This window comes from Drosophila rhopaloa, unplaced genomic scaffold (assembly GCF_018152115.1).
Source record: "Drosophila rhopaloa isolate 14029-0021.01 unplaced genomic scaffold, ASM1815211v1 contig_155, whole genome shotgun sequence".
NCBI lineage: Eukaryota > Metazoa > Arthropoda > Insecta > Diptera > Drosophilidae > Drosophila > Drosophila rhopaloa.
The window spans coordinates 689,440-705,908 of record NW_025335034.1 but is presented as its reverse complement, the minus strand read 5'-3'; the positions used below and the strand labels follow the sequence as shown (position 1 = coordinate 705,908).

The 16,469-nt window shown below is 41.4% G+C and overlaps 4 protein-coding genes across 5 annotated transcripts; 1 reads left to right on the top strand and 3 right to left on the bottom strand.

Moving 5' to 3' along the window:
- Positions 1-33: 33 nt before the first annotated feature.
- LOC108040442 (glycerophosphodiester phosphodiesterase 1) lies at positions 34-2,574 on the bottom strand. The gene is made up of 6 exons (XM_017117923.2): positions 2,327-2,574; positions 1,933-2,252; positions 1,710-1,858; positions 1,445-1,649; positions 1,203-1,378; positions 34-766 (listed from the first exon to the last, which is right to left on the bottom strand). The coding sequence occupies exons 2-6, from the start codon at positions 2,239-2,241 to the stop codon at positions 613-615; spliced, it is 993 nt and encodes a 330-aa protein (XP_016973412.2). The 5' UTR covers positions 2,242-2,252; positions 2,327-2,574; the 3' UTR covers positions 34-612.
- A 506-nt stretch (positions 2,575-3,080) lies between these two features.
- LOC108040440 (trypsin-4) lies at positions 3,081-4,557 on the bottom strand. Of its 2 annotated transcripts, XM_017117921.2 has the most exons (3): positions 3,624-4,557; positions 3,417-3,457; positions 3,081-3,351 (listed from the first exon to the last, which is right to left on the bottom strand). In XM_017117921.2, exons 1-3 carry the CDS (start codon positions 4,235-4,237, stop codon positions 3,200-3,202), a joined length of 807 nt encoding a protein of 268 aa, XP_016973410.2. In that variant the 5' UTR covers positions 4,238-4,557; the 3' UTR covers positions 3,081-3,199. The 2 variants fall into 2 exon arrangements, with proteins under 2 accessions (XP_016973410.2, XP_044312969.1); XM_044457034.1 differs by lacking the exon at positions 3,081-3,351 and having other exon boundaries at positions 3,445-3,554.
- A 779-nt stretch (positions 4,558-5,336) lies between these two features.
- On the top strand, positions 5,337-14,550 carry LOC108040444 (serine/threonine-protein kinase PAK 2). The gene is made up of 2 exons (XM_017117925.2): positions 5,337-8,171; positions 12,399-14,550. The coding sequence occupies exon 1, from the start codon at positions 6,249-6,251 to the stop codon at positions 7,947-7,949; it is 1,701 nt and encodes a 566-aa protein (XP_016973414.1). The 5' UTR covers positions 5,337-6,248; the 3' UTR covers positions 7,950-8,171; positions 12,399-14,550.
- Positions 14,480-16,374, bottom strand: LOC108040445 (methionine synthase reductase). Its single transcript, XM_017117926.2, has 2 exons — positions 16,218-16,374; positions 14,480-16,168 (listed from the first exon to the last, which is right to left on the bottom strand). Exons 1-2 carry the CDS (start codon positions 16,305-16,307, stop codon positions 14,894-14,896), a joined length of 1,365 nt encoding a protein of 454 aa, XP_016973415.2. The 5' UTR covers positions 16,308-16,374; the 3' UTR covers positions 14,480-14,893.
- Between the last annotated feature and the right edge of the window lie 95 nt (positions 16,375-16,469).

Below are 16,469 nucleotides of genomic sequence, written 5' to 3'. Positions count from 1 at the left end.
GGCTAAAAACTTATTATTGAAGAGGCAAGAATATGAACTTAAACCAATCGTTGCAGTCATCTTTATTATCTATTATCATAATAAAAGGTATATTTTATTAAATCTGGTTTTTGGTATAGACATATATCTAATGCTGGGCAAACATTTATAGACTTTTGATTACATTCGGGATTTAAGTAACAAGGGAATCATATAAAAGCTGGGTGTATGTATACATATATAGCACATCCAAAAATCATACGCCATATAGGGCATAGGATTGTGTGTAGAGTATGTAAGTAGAAATATTGTACATCGCGTAAGCCTATACAAACGTAGAGAATATTTTCTTATATAACAAAGCAGTATTGCGTAAACAAAATAATTCCATAAATAACAAAATAAATAAATCAGACCGTCAATAAAATAAATAGCTGAACCTAGGTAAATAAATCATATTCTCAATCTCACTGGTGCTGGAAAAGTGGGGATAATACTTTCTAAAGCTTCTAAAAAACATGCTTACATAAGTTCTTCTTAAAGTCTAAGCTCTGCTAGCTAAATGCAAACAGTTTGTGTAAGTGTGTGCGTCGATCTGAATCGTTTTCGTTCGTTTAAATTTCGAAGATCCTCTTAGGCCTTCATAAGGAGGTGCGGTTCGGACCGTAGCGAATCCGTTAGATACTGGATCTTCATGGTCTTTTGAAAGTAGCGCTTTTCGTTCGGTGAATTTACCATGTAGACTATTGGACGGACGCCCACGTTGCGCCATAGATCGGCAATGTGTCTGAAAAAAACAAATTGTATATTTATTGTTGAACAAGGAACAGAAAATTGAAGATTAAAATGTTCTGAATACCTGCAGTGGCAACTTTAGAATCTCAACAATGTTAATTAATATCATCTTTTTACAAATTTAAATGGTTCTCTAAAACGCTTTGTAAAAAGTTGTAGTTTCTTTAGTGCTTACGAAAAAATGTTTTATAAAAACTAAAGAAAACTTTTTGAAAAATAATTTATATTTAAAAATTATATGGATGTTCTTTTTGCTAAGTGGATTGGGTAGCACTGTACAATTTAAAGTCATTTTAAAAGCACAAAAGTACACATGCCCGAAGTTATATTTGTTCAAGCGAGTGCTGTATTAATAATTCAATTTACTAGAAAATAACAGGTTACGATTTCAAGACCTAATTATATTCGAAAAAAATCTAACGACTTACAAGTTAATCTCTTCTTTGCTGAGAAAGACCACGCTTATTCCGATAACGGGGGCAATAATGTTGCGCAAAATAGCACCATAGATTGAGGTAATAAGAGTAGAGGATTTGAGGATGGCCAGTGACAAGTAGGTCTCGTGCCAAAGGCCGCAAATGATTTCTGGCTTCAGCTTTCGCAGCTGCAAAAGCAAATAAAGTTTGGGTTACAAACTAATTTAAAGTGAATTAGAGGATTCCCGGCTCACCTGATAAATTGCAAGTGGTGAGCGACTGATAACAACGGTGCGCTGGGTGAACGTCTCGTCGGTGGTCATAAACTTCTGCAGCTGGTCAATCATACGGGCGCTGTTGTCGTGCAAGCGCAGAAAAACCGTTGCCTGGGCTGCCTCCGTATCGAGGAAATCGGAAAGCTGTCTGAGTGAGGGCACCGATTCCGCCTCGTACTGGGACCTGTGTGCGACGACATGTAAAAGTAACTTACGAACGTTTTCAGTTGATTGATTGGCTTACCCCATCGGATGCTGCTCCGTGATGTTTAGCTTTTGCAACTCGGCCAGCGGTTGAGCCACATTCAGGCGTTGAGGGTTAGCCACGACTATTTCGCCGCAGGACGAAAGGCCGGCATCCAGAAGCACGTTCCGATATCCACGTGCGAGACACTGTTTTTAAGGGGTGGAAAAGGGGATGTTATTGATTTTTGTGCTGCCAACCACCGGCTCGTGACGTCACCTACCTTTTTAATGCCTGCCTTGGAGTTTTCGGGTGCATCAAAGCCGGCCGCCCGGTTTGCGATGGCCCAGTAACTGGGCCAGTCCTCCTCCGTGCTCAGTAGGCTGAGCAGGCGCTTCTCATTAGGACTGCGCTGCAGCTTCACGAACTTGGAGGCGATGCAGACGACGAGCAGAGTCAGTGTGCACCACGGGATGGCCAGGTTGCAGAACAACCAGAACACGTTGAAGCAGAACAGGATTAGGCTCACCGAGCAGCAGAGCAGCTGGTAGATCATTTTGAAGGCCAGCCACAACCAGCGCCAGTAGGACATTCAGCACAAAACTATTCGGGGGATATATTATGTATATTGCTGATCTAGGGTATCTTATGCCCGTGCCCTTTTCAGAAGCACTTACTCAAAATAGAATGCGTGCTGCCACCACCCGCTACTGCTCAACCTGCCACTCCCTCGTCCGACCTTTGGGATTATATGCTCCGCCTGAGAGATTGCTGTTTTTTTCTTTCTTTCACAGACGGCTTCCACTTTGCTCCGGTTGAAATGCCACCAATTTAATAGATACTATTAATAATAACCATCGAAAACGCAACTAAAATTTCGCGCAGGAGGAGCATACATTTTCCCATCCAATTGTCTATCGGTGCGTGTTCTCATCGATATCGTCTATTGCCCGCAAACAGCTGTTAGGGTATCGGTGGAGTAACGGTGGTGAAGGCGCGCTTTTTTAAAAGAATAAATATTTGCAATCAATTATATTAACTATGTTTGCAAAATAAATTCAAAATTAAATTTAAAACCCTTTAAAAGAGATAGCTAACCAAAAAGAAACCATGTGTTTTTACAGAGCTCATTTTTAAATATAAATAGCATAATTAAGGATTAATTATTCAATAACAAAAAGCTCATATAAGATTTAAAGCATTTATTTTTTAATCGATGTGCCGATTTTTGGTGTTGTTTCTTTTGCCTATGTTTTTCGATTTCTGAAAGTTTGCCAATCAAGGAACATTCGGCTACATGGTTAAAACTTATTAGATTTCACCTCATTGGCTGCATCTTTTTTAACGACTCCTTTTTACGCCATGTGAAAAGTTAAAAGTATTTTTTTAAGTAATTAAGTAATACACTTTTAAGTTAACACTAGAAAGTCTTCTGGGAATGGTGCTTTCTAAAAGCGGCCTATCACTAATTAAGAGCTAGAATGGAAAGTTAAACTAGTTTATGCAGTAGTATTTTTATGTATTGGTTCAAAATAATAAGTCTTAAAATTCTACAGCTTTGTGAGCAGGCGTATCCAGCGGCGAATAGTGGGATGTGCTAGGCGGGTATAGACTCCCGGATAGTACGGATCCGCGCAGCCCACTCCCCAGGATACAATTCCGATGAGGGTGCCTTGGGAACTAATCGGACCTCCGCTGTCACCTGCAACAACGATCAGGTTCGTTTTTTTCATTATCAACTATGAGATTAATTATTATCTAACTCACCTTGACAAGCATCCGTGTTTCTGGCGGCCGCACAGAACATTCTGGAAGATTGATAATTGCATGTTTTGAGAATTAATTGGCTATGTAGCTCTGTTAATTTGTTGAATTGCGGAATTGTTGAGCTTTTATCAGATCTCGCTTCATTATTAAAGCAAATTTTTAAAGGTTAAATATGTTGGTAACCTGAGTCCCCCTTTCCCTACTTACGCTTCGGTGACGCCTCCATGGTAGCGCAGGTCGTTGTGACACTTCTCCTGATTGACCGTTAGCACAGTGGTGCTCTTAAGAACCGGTGAGAGGACGGGATTTGTGGTGCTCATGTGTCCCCAGCCGGAGACAATGGCTGGCACGCTGTCAGAAAGCTTCTCACCCACGGCGGGCAACCGAATGGGCGCTACTTTACCCAGCGGCGAACTGAGTGCTCCGTCTGCCGTTCTCAAAAGGGCCACGTCGAAGTTCATATCCGCCCGATCGTAGGCCGGATGCTTGTGGATGGCCTTCACCGGCTGGACGGTTCCGCCCGTGGAACGCAGGACGCTGCCCTGGCGCAAGGTGAACTCCCGGGGCTGCTGCTCGTGGCCGTCGATGCAGTGGGCGGCCGTGATGGCCCAGTTGCTGGACAGGACCGAGGCGCCGCATATGTGCACCGTTTGGCGGCGCAGTGAGAGTTGGTATGGGAATTCACCCTCAACAGCTTCGCGACCGTTGACGATCCGACTGTCCGGTGGTCGTTGGGCTGCGGCATCTGCGCGCGATGCCGCCAGGATCAGACTGATCCCAGCCAGAAGTACGAACAAGGTGGGGGCTCGAGGCTTTTGCATGGCTCTGCGGACGAGTGGAAACTAACCAGCACTTGGAATCCGTTAGTCGATATATTTCGCTGGCGCTTTATCAATTGAGGTCGTTATCTAGTCTGGAACACGGTTTCGGAAGAAGCTGTGCCGGTGCCCGTAATTAACCATTGTCAGTTGGGTTTTTTCTTTGCCTATCTTCCAAATTCTGTGATTTTAATACTGTTTACAACGGTGACGGCGGCAATGAACTTCCGCAAGAGCATTGGTTATTTGCCGTAGCGGGTGGATGAAAACTGAAAAGGTTACCACATTTCGGTACTTAATAGAGCTTGAACTTAATCTGGTTTTCCGAAAGATTAGAACCTAACAATCGGTGTAACCTTTACTGTTAGGTAAGAGCGGAGTGTGCATTGTTGCTAAATTTATGGCCACGGTTTGTTCCTTGAATTTGATTGACTAGATTCTTTTGCTGCCATATATCTGTCTCGTCCACTCCGAAACAGTGTATTTACCTAATTTAAAGCCTAAATAAGTCATTAACAAACTTTTGCAATTCAAAAATGACTTTCTTTTTCGTTAAAAAAAAACCGACATTTTAATCATGATTCCAAATTAAAAGTAACACATACATTTTTTATTATTATAAATTATTATTATTATTGTATTTCTACTATATGTCCCAATTTTGTTAAAAATTGTTTTTCGATAAAAAATCTTTAAGAAAATAGTTACTTTTTGTAGAAATCGGTCACAAGTTTTGACCTTTTAATTTATTTGTAATCAAAACTCCAAAATTCAAAAAAATCTCGGAGGTCTCTAATTTAAAGTATTAAGTTCAAGCTTACAATTCAAAAAATATTCATTTTATTTTGATTTGATATCGCCTGGGTCAACATTTTTATTTTAAGACTCTTAAAAAGAATTAAACCAGACTTATGTGTCAAAGTTGTGTTTAATTTTGCAAATTAATTAATTTCGCATATAAAAATCACTTTTGAAACATTTTTAAAAAATATACTAAATAATTTAATAATGGCATAAACTATCAATAAAAATCGATAGGCACAAAAACAAATCGATTTTTTTCGTTAAGCCGTCACACTGGAGTATGGTATATCAGAGCGATTGAGCAGTGGTCACACTTAGTCTGCAATTTTCAAGACGGATTTACACGCGCGCTTGTTTTTCGATCCTTATGAAAAAAACATAAAATTTTAACGCAAAAAGCACCTTTAATGCGGGAAAGAAATTACCAAAGTATTTTTGGCTGCTATTAAAAGAGCATCCAAATCGTGTATGTGTATATGGCATATATCGCCAGAACCCTGGAGCGAGTGCGATAGCAATAGCAGGCCGAGTGCAGCAGTGTAATTGCAACGAAGGGGAAAACCAAAGAAGTAATAGTTTTTGAGTGGAGCTCATAGCTGGGAAGAACAAAATAAACGATAAACTGCCGTATAGTCATGGGCCCCTTAAACAGTTGAGAACGGGAAGGGAGTTTTCGGCCCGCAGCAACCACAACAAAAACAGGCAGTGGAAGAACAAGACAGCGACGGCCACTCCTTTTGTGTCCGACTTCGAGATGTGTGCGTGTTCGTGTCCGCGTCCGCCTTTGTGTGTCGAGCAATTGAAAACTGGTGATTGCTGAATAAATTAAGGTAGCTAAATTAATAATTAGCAAAGCGAGTGGGGCCAATAAAAAGTGAAAATCTTCTGCGTTTTCGTAAGCAAAAGAAACTACAGCTACAGTTAAAGATAAGAAGAGCTCTCGCATACACCCACACACACAGAAGCGCAGGCCGAACAAACGAGTGTGCGTTCGTGTGAATGTGTTTATGACTCACGGCTGGTTCAGTGAGAGGGAGAGAAAGAGAGCGAGAGTGGTGGCTTGAGTAACAGTAACAATAGAGAACGCAAACAACAACAAATCGTCCAACGTTTAGAATTTCCCAAGTCGAGCGTAACTAAACGCATTTGAAGAAAATTCCATACGCACAACATACATATACAAAGGGAAAGAAAGAAAGCCGCTAGCAAGATGAGCTTCACCAAGTGGTTCAAAAAGAAGGAGGTGATCTCCGAGATCGGCGCTCCCACAAACTTCCAGCGGCACTTCCATGTCTCGCGCAACCAGGAGACGGGTGACCTGGAAGGCCTTCCAGCACCCTGGCTGCGACTGATGAACCAGCAGATCACTCGCGATGAACAGGATAAAAATCCAGATGCTGCCTACCATGCCGTCAAGTACTACAACTACTCGATCAAAAAAAAGGAGAATGAGGCCTTCAAGCCCTTTATCACCGAGGATGTTATCCATGAGGAGTCCAAGGAGATCGAGAACTATGTGAATTACAAGAATAAGCACAAGTCGCAGGACCCGGAGAAATCCGACGACGATGGCAGCTCCACGGCCACGGAGACGGAAAGCAGCAGCGGATGCGGCTCCTCGGCGGGCAACAGCAACAGTAGCAGCATCAACGATAGCAGCCAGCAGTCGGCGGTGCGACTGGACGCCTTGGAGGAAGTGTTTAAGGAGCTTAAGTCCAATCTGGAGCACCGCGAAACCCTAAAGGCGGCACCACTGGAGCCGCCTCCAGTGCCGCCCAAAAAATCGCCGCACACCATGCCGCCCAAACCGCAGATAAAGCCAAAACCCCGAGGGGTAACCCAGAAGTTCTCACGCACCTCAGATCTCCGGCGAGAGGAGGACTCCGATAACCAGCACAAGATCAACACAGACACCATCATCATTAAGCCAGCCGGCAGTGTCCAGGATGCCGCAACGGATGACAATCCGGACGAGACGATACTGCGTCGCTCCAAGGAAAAGCGGGCTCAGAAGACTGATGCCGAGATCTACGACGAACTGCGAGCCATTTGCAACCCTGAAGATCCCAGGGAGCGCTACAAGACCACCCAGGAGGTGGGCAAAGGGGCCTCAGGAATCGTGTTCATAGCCGGCGATTTGCAAAACGAGTCGCAGGTGGCCATCAAGACCATCGATATGAAGAACCAGTCCTCCAAGGATCTCATACTCACCGAAATCCGAGTGCTCAAGGACTTTAATCACAAGAACCTGGTAAACTTCCTCGATGCCTACCTTCTGGAGCCGGAGGACCAGCTGTGGGTGGTCATGGAGTACATGGACGGCGGGCCGCTCACCGACGTCGTTACCGAGACTGTGATGAAGGAGCGCCAAATTGCGTGCGTCTGCCGCGAAACGCTCTATGCGATCAGCTTCCTGCATGCCAAGGGCATTATTCACCGGGACATCAAGTCGGACAACGTGCTGCTTGGAATGGATGGCTGCGTCAAAGTGACGGACTTTGGGTTCTGCGCAAACATCGAGGGCGATGAGAAGCGACAGACTATGGTCGGTACACCGTACTGGATGGCGCCCGAGGTGGTCACACGTAAAAAGTACGGCAAGAAGGTTGACATCTGGTCCATCGGCATCATGGCCATCGAAATGATCGAAGGCCAGCCTCCCTACTTGTACGAGACTCCACTCCGCGCCCTCTACCTGATCGCCGCCAATGGTCGGCCGGACATCAAGAGCTGGGACAAGCTTAGTCCCAACTTGCAAGACTTCCTCGACCGCTGCCTCCAAGTGGAGGTGGACAGAAGGGCCACCGCCGACGAGCTCCTAAGCCATCCGTTCCTCAACGACTGCAGCGAGGTCAAGGCTCTGGTGCCCAACATCAAGGCCGCCAAGAAGGTGCTGCGGCGTAACGTATAGTTGCTGTGTAATCACCGGGCGGCCAGGCTGCTCTACGCGTGATCGGAAGCAGGATCGGGATCTGCCCCGTGTGTATAATGAGTTTTCAATGTAAATTTGTTTTGTGTGGACGAAACCGGAACTGGAACTGGAACAGAATGCTGATCATAGTCTTTGTAGTGTGTACAACCGTAGAAATAGCGAGAGCAGGACTAGGACCCGGCAACTCCCCTTCGAAAACAGGTAAGTCCCGCTTACCGCCTGCCCTTCGAATACCCAGGTAGCCCATCTACGAGCTCATTATTCAAGCGAAGCGATATCCATTTCAACGGAAACCTTTTCGCAATCGCACATGTGGAAACAGAGGCTGTCGGTTTATTGGCCGATGGGTTAGTTTCACTGCGTTGTCCAAATTTTGTCAAAGACCTAGACCCAAAACGGCGATAGTTGACTATCTTGACTCTCTTAATCAGTAACTGGCTCCGGTTCGAACAACAGATTAAATTCGATCAAGGTTGAGAAGTGCACGAGGTTTTGTCTCTTGATTATTTTTTGTGCTGTTATACTTAAAAAAGGGAATGCTAAACTGGCAATTGTGTACAACGCCCAAAGTAAAAATATGCTGTCATACATATGTAGCTAAAACTTCGAAAAAATATGTGTCAAACCACAATGACTGATCTAGAAAGATCGCTTCGCCTCTTCCTATATACATAAATTTGAAAAAGAGCTGACTGTAACAAAATTAAAAAGAATTTTTTTTAATTAAAATAAGATTAATATGTTCTTATCCAAAACATTACTAGCGGAACAAACAATTTTATATTTATGATTGCAAATCCGAAAAAAAAACATTTTATCAATACTCAAGTTGTTTTTTAACAAAGGGTTAACCGCGTAAATGTACAATCATCTTACAAAAAAAAACCGTCGCAAATCGTTTTTACATTAAACTTTAATATAATTATTTTTATGTTATAACTCCTTAAGCAAATGCTTTTTAAATTTTTCGTAATAATAAATCATTATAACTTTCTGGTTTTGTCATAATGGTAACCATTTAATAGATTTTATGAAAAATCGGGTTTTTCAAGAAATATTCCTTAAAAATGAATAATGTGTTTATCCTAGTTGTATTTACTCTTTCCCGAGAGCATGTGCCGTTATTCGGCAAGAGCTGATGTTGCATTCGTTTTTGTCTCTTTCATTTACCCACCTATTACGTATACTACATACGTGCAGAGTTTTTTTTGCACAAGACATCCCATTGAAAACTGACAATGGACAAAAAAAGAAAGAAGCTCCGGCAGCAACAACAAAAAACAACTAAGTACGCAATTTAACACGCTCGTTCGCATTTCCTGTTTGGGATATCGCTTTGTCTGGCCAAAAAATATGCATACATCATAATAAAGAAAACTTTAATTCACACACATTCAGCCCAGAAAACACCTACGCGCATCGGAGGGCATTTGTATTGGCCTTATCAGACGAGTACAACACACAGTATAAGTGCTATTGTAATTCCCCATGGCTGTCCAGAAACCAGAGCGGAATTTATCAAATTCTTAGAACAATTTTCGTTCTATTTCGATGTGATAAGCTTAGCAAAAAAAAAAAAGTAGATCGTGAAAGTTCTCCGATAAGAAGAAAGAGAGAGGGCGGTGGGAGAGCGAAAGTGGAGTCAAAGTCACAAAGAATGAGAGTGTGTATAATTGATTCTGATGGCGGTGCTCCTACTCTCTCGGGCTCTTCTGCGTCTTCGGTCGCCCTCCCACTTACTCAACTTAATTGCTTGTGCAGGAACAAGCGAGAGGGGGGATGGCGACGTCGCGACTTGGCTGCGCTATTTATACTCTCTCCCACTCCGGCTTTTGCCTCGGCTCTTCCCCTCCATTGTGATGCACTGGCTCTGCATCTTCCAGGGGCTGATCCAAAGTAAAATGGTGAAGGGGTACAGTTAATAGTGAAACGGGGAACGGATAATAATGACATTTATTTTACGATTTTGTGATATTATTTTTGTAATAGGTGAGGCACGCTATCGCCTATTACCCCCTCTCAATTCGCCCCTGACTTCTTTACAAACTTCTACCGGATCTCTAGGCTCTTTATTTGTTTATATTACTGGCGCATACTTTTGCTTTCCGTTTTTCGTAAGAGGGAGGGAGAGAGTAAGACGGATTTTCTTACTTGCGGATATTGAAATCTTAAATGCTGGATGTACTGGAAAGAGGGGAAAGGGCTGCACAGGAATTTCGCAAAAACTGAAATATTTTTTCGCTTTCCGTTCTGGCTTCTGGGCGTGGAATCCCGATGCTGGGGCCAAAGTACAGCTGGCTACACAGAAAAAATAACCACTTGATATAAAATCCAAATCGAAGTCATCATTCATGTGACTTTGATTTGCAAAATCTGTAATTGTTAACGTACTAGAAAAGCACGAATTCAAATCACACTACCAAATTGATTTTAATCCGGTTCTAATAATTTTATATTAAATTTAAATATCTAAAAACATTGTTTGTAATTTTTTTTACTTATTAAATTAAATTGGAGGTATCTCTGGTCGAAAAAAAAAAAAGGAATTTGAGTGTACCATATCATCTTTCTTTCCGTGTACCCATGTGTGCGATAGTGAGTGAAAGGGCCTCGTGAATCCCAAAGACATTTGGAAATGGCCTAGCGAGCGACGCCCCAAGACCAAGAAATAATGACTAAACCACTCACATATAGTTCGATTTGGAATGGCGCCGTCGAATGATAATTTCACCTTGCTCAAAAGGTTTTTCGGTTGCTTGTCTGCGAGTGTGAGTGTTTCGTTTATTGAACCACACAAGTTGTTGTTTGGTAGCTATGCGGAATTTTAGATGATTCATTCATTACTTTGCGCCAGCGACTTATTTCCCACCCAACGCCGAGTGGGGTGTTTATAAACGACCTCCCCTCCCCCGGACAGATCACGCAAGACAACAATGCAAAATTGTGTATTATACTGAATCCCAATCCACTGGCTTTAGTAACATTTGCGAACGGGTGTTTTGTCAGAGTTTCCAATGCCTGCGACATACTCATCCACACACACACGCTCATGTACTCGCTGCAAGTACACTCGCAATAAAAATATATATTTTTGCGGTGAGAGTCAGTGGATCGGATCGCTATGTAAGTGCATTGGTACACGATTCACAAGTGAACTTCTTTAGGCCCTCTTTTCATCTGGAACGCGCTCTCATTTGCCTGCCAACCAACTATCAGCTACACAAAAAAAAATTAGTTTGTTTGGAGATATTAAAAATGGTTTTGAAACATTTGATATTTAGGAAATGTAAATTTAATATACACATATATTTTAATGTGATATTAAGTTAGTTAGTCAAATGTTAAATGATATTCATTAAAAATATAAAAACTCTATGTATTTTCTTTCTAACACACCCCTCTTGGTATTTTATGAGATCGCAACTCGATTTAACATTATTCATTAGAAATGTGAAAGTCAAGTTATATTTGACCTGCGCATTTTGATAAATGTAAAACCGTTTTTTTTCTGTGTGACTTTTCTACTCGTTTCCGATTTTGTTGGAGGAAAATTGTGTGGAAAACTAGAATTGCTCGCCAGGCCGCATTTCATTGAAATCGAAGCGTGACTTTGGAGCGGGTGCCGTTTCACATGCTGATAAATATAAACAATTATTGTGCTGATAATTGACGCTCTCAGTTCTCCCATGGCATAACAATAGTTCTTCTCAACAACATAGAGAACAAGTGCGGGGAAGTCGAGGGAACGAAATGGGTGAACGACGCCAAAAGATTATGCAGATGCCCCCTGAAATACCTAATCAAAAGGGGCGCCATAAAAATAGGACTGATAATGCATTATTAATTATAAAATGCAGTCCACTTGACCTCAACCCACGCAATCCAAGGCCCACCTACCTGTCGTGAGTGTAGCGTTCTATTTTAACCGTCTTTTTTGGCCAGCTAATCAGCTGGTTGTATCAAACGCTCTGATAAGGGGCCCGCCGATAAAGGAACAGTTGTTTGATTATTTTACTTTGCCTTACGCTTCCCAAACAAATTGTGTTTTCGGCCATATAGACACTCTTCTTTAAAGTTTTAGTTCCACTGTGTTTAGATATGTATAATAAGGAAATCCTTTTAAGAATAGCAGACCAAAGATTTCATCAGTGGATACTTTTTTCTAAAAGGTCATAAACCCATTTTTCAAATTATTTTTTTTTTAATTTTTTACCGGTCTGGTTATAATTTAAATGCTTTGCATTTAGCTATTTATATGCCCGTTATTGTACTTGTCCATAAACGTATTTCAGGGTGATGACAATTATTAAAGGTCAATGTGTTAATTATTCGCTGTCTCATTCTCGTTTTGCTTCTTTTCTTGAATGCGTGTCTGACCTGTACGTTTACCAACAAAAAATAACTAACCATTTTTATCTTTTTTTGCAGCACGAGACAGCAAGGGCAGAGAAATGACTATTTGCCGGAAAATTCGGAGGAAAACGCCGAAAACCGTGGATCCAGATCGCAGCGCTCAAGCAGTTTATCGATGGCTGGGGGAGGGGAGGGTATCGCTTAGATTAGATTGTCCTATGGCAAATTAGCTTACTTCGTACATGGCGCATATATATGTGACCAAGCACACAAACACGCACATATGATATAGATACTGTATTATTTACTGTAGGGACATAAGTTTGATTACTCTTTATATACCCGTATATATACATAATTGTGATTTAAGCGATTTTATCAAATCTGCATAATGCGATTCTTTATAAAATTCGTCGTAGTCAGTAAGTGCAAACGAACCCTAAACAGAGAACATGCAATACTTATTGTAAATTACCAAAAACAAAAAAAATCAACACAAAAAGAAAAACGAAGGCGATAATTATAGCAAGTCGAAATGAGTGTAACAAGTGCCATTAGGACTAGAGCTAGCAGCAGCAAGCAACACATCAGCATCAGCAAAATTATCTCCACAATTTATGCATTTCCCATAGAGTACAGATATCAATGCAACAGATAACTAATTAGAAAGCTAGCCGGAGCATGTATATTAGCTGATATTCACAGTGTTAACGGGATTGAGGGAAAATTGTTTGATATTCCATTTTAATAAGTACAAACTTAAGACTAACCAAAGCGCCACAAAAGAACAGATTAAAATAGACTTCCTTGTTCCTTCCCCCAGAGATTTTGCCATACGCACAAAGAAAATTCTAGTACTAAACAGAACCCTATCACAATAGAGCTGTTATATAACTCGGTAATGTGTGTGTCAAAGCTAAAGTAAAATACCGATACAAAGAATATCCCTAGAGTATATGCATACACAAGTGGTAAACGTACACTAAACCAAGTCCCAACGGGAATGAAAAAAAAAAAAAATTGCTTAAGAGAATATCTTAAAACGGCACTAAACAACATCTTACCCTAAATAGACATACTTTCCTTTTTTTTTAGTTGAATATTTGATGCTATTTCCCACCACAAGATTTATTCAAAAAGTATAAATATAGCTAGTCGCCACTTTCTAAATATTTTACTGAAACACAACGAAGAAGGAACCAAAAGGGTGCATTCGAGGATTTTTAGCCAGCCGTCGTTAGATTTTTTTGACTGTTATATATACACTTACCGATAGCGATTATCTTTTACTTGCAATTCTGAAGTTAGTAGGCAATGGATTGCTGCTGCTGCAGATCGGTTCATAGTTAAATTTTATATACGAAACGAAATCCCAATTTTTGGCCTATAAATATGCATTAATAATTTTTAAAGAGCTTAACCATTAATTGAAAATTTACTTGATTTTCTTAGTTTAGTTTAAATGAGTATTAGGCAAGGCATCGAATGGAGAGTATTTTAGGGGCATTATAAATAGGTTTTGATAGCCTTTTTTGAAACCGAGACATACCCGACATTACATATTCGTAAACGCATTTAAGACGAACGCAAATATTGCAATTAATAACGTAAATGTAAATGAAACTTAAGTCTTCAAACCAAACAAAAAACAACAAAAAGTAGCATAATTTTTTATACGCAACTTTTATTGCAATTGTAAAGGGACGAATAGGAGAAAGAAGAAGCGGACATCAATTTTGATCAATTCGCAATTATATTAATATACACAAAAAGAATTGGCTCTATTTCAATTAAACTTAAATGTAGTAAAAATACAAAATGCATATTAATGTGCAAGGTCAACCAGACTTGCCAAAATAAAATAAACAGTATGATAAATAATACGGCGATATAGCTTTTAGAAGAGCAAAAAATAATAACGATACATTAGCGCATTAACTATCGCTTAAATTCAAAACACCCAATATATTTTATGTTTTATGTGCGCACGTTTAGTTTTGCTTGAAACCTAAGTCGTATTCGTATATTCTACTATTATTTAGATTTATTTTGCAATTTACCATTTAAGTCAACCTTATACACAGACCCAAAACAATTTAGTTCTCGTAGCCCCATCCACTTCGATCATTGAAGATGACCCCTCACAATTGTATGTATTTAGTTTACCTTGCACTGTAATTTTTATTTTGTGTTGTTAAATATATCGTTATTTACTTATTCGACCAAAGCATTCTGTTGAATACATTTATTTGTCAAGCCTGCTGTCAAACCAATAGCAAGAATTGATTGCATAGCTTGAATCTGGGTCACATTTACATTTTTACATTCTTCCACAAATGGATGTCATTAAACTAAACTGGGATTATTCTGCAATATTTATTTTGACATTGGTAAAATAAGCTTGCTTAATTATTCAAAAGATAACTTCAAACAAATTTAAAGTTTAAGGAAGAAGCTTTCTTTCCTTTCGAAAGAAGTGAAGAAATATCGGAAGTAAAACGAAGATTAAACTAATTGTCAGGCTACTTCTACAGGGGGCTGTACTATAGATCGCTTCTGAATGTTTTTCTTTACAGCCAAACATCCTCGCGATATTTTCCATGAGCCTTTAGTTCCATCAGCTGCCTCGAGGCCTCTTCCTCAGTGAGATGTAGAACTTTCTGCAGGCACAGACATAAACCATTGGCAATAGACTGCGAAATCTTGGCGCCATCGGCACATACGTATATCACAGTGTCATGTTTTAATAAAAACTTGACTAGATCCTCGCTATCCTCCGCCATCATTTCTTGCACGTAGCCAGGGGAATCTCCTCGTGAATGGCACATGCGTAGTCGCTCCAAAACCGTTGATTTTTGCCAGGCTTTAAGTTGGTCCCGCTTAAGAATAGCTTCTGGTGTCTTGGCACCAATGTAAAGCCAGGAATGTCCTTTTTCCCGCTGTGGCTGTTGGCTTATAAGCTTTTCTTTGTGAGCCAGAAAGCCGAGAAATGGTGCCAGACCAGTACCCACTGCTATGAGGATTTGGTTGCTGCCCAGATCCTGCTCTGTGTAGCGAAATGCGTTGTTAAGTCGGGGGTAAATAACCACATTAGCGGGCTGCTGCGTATTGATTTGTTTGACAAGCTCCTCCAGCATGCGGGTTGTGACCCCTGGCTTGTGGTTGAGCAGGGAGTAGATAATGCGGAGCTCCTGGCCGCCGGTTTCCAAAGGACTATTGGCTATGGAATAGGGTCGTGGCAGCAGACGTGGCAAGTGCTCTGCCAAGAAGCACAGCGGTGGCCTGCAGTTTTCGCAAAGGTCTAGGATTTCCATGAAGACAAGACCCTTCTCCAGGATAAGGGAATTGTAGTGCTCTGTAGCCTGTTTGGAGGAGAGACAGGCAAGGAAGCCGCGCTCCTGTTCGTTGCTTGTAAATCCGGACAGGGCACTGAGGAGCTGCTTCTGAGGAACGAAGTTAAGAGACAGGCAGTGGGTGAGGATCTCTCGAGGACTTGTCGCTGAAGGAATGTGGGCGGGTAACTTGGCGGTCTTCTTAGCGCAGTTCAGCGACAGCTTCAAATGGCAAGTGGTGTCCGCTTGTTCACTTAGTTGTAACCGGTGGAGCAACCTTTCCACAATTTCCGAATTATTACTGGGCACAACGCCTATGGTGTCCCCGGGTTGGTAACCAAAAGACGACTCCAGGGTCAACTCCACCACGCGTTTCGTCTCCGTTTCCTTATCTGCACCCACGAGCACCTTACTTCCCTTTATCACCACTGACCTCGGCTTGGAATCGGTTCGGGCGAATGGGAACTTCAAAACCTCGCCACATCTTAACTGAGCACTTGCATCAATTTGTGTCTGCAAATTGGGTGTTTATAAACTTATAAACCAGTTGCACCGGACTTACATGTTCTTCTCCGGTAAAGCACAGCTCCAGATTACCGACCAGCGGTTTGGCGGGAATATATTCACTCAGAATATAAGCTCCAATGCTCATTTTATTAGGATTCAGTAATTCGCATGTCTACAAGAGTGACAGCAGAGAGAGAGCCCCAAAACTGCAGTGTTGGGAAATGCTCTTATCTGTTGTACCTAAATAAAGTACAAGAAAGCTTAGAAACAAACATTTTTCCGTTACCTAGGTAAGTAAAGTCACGAA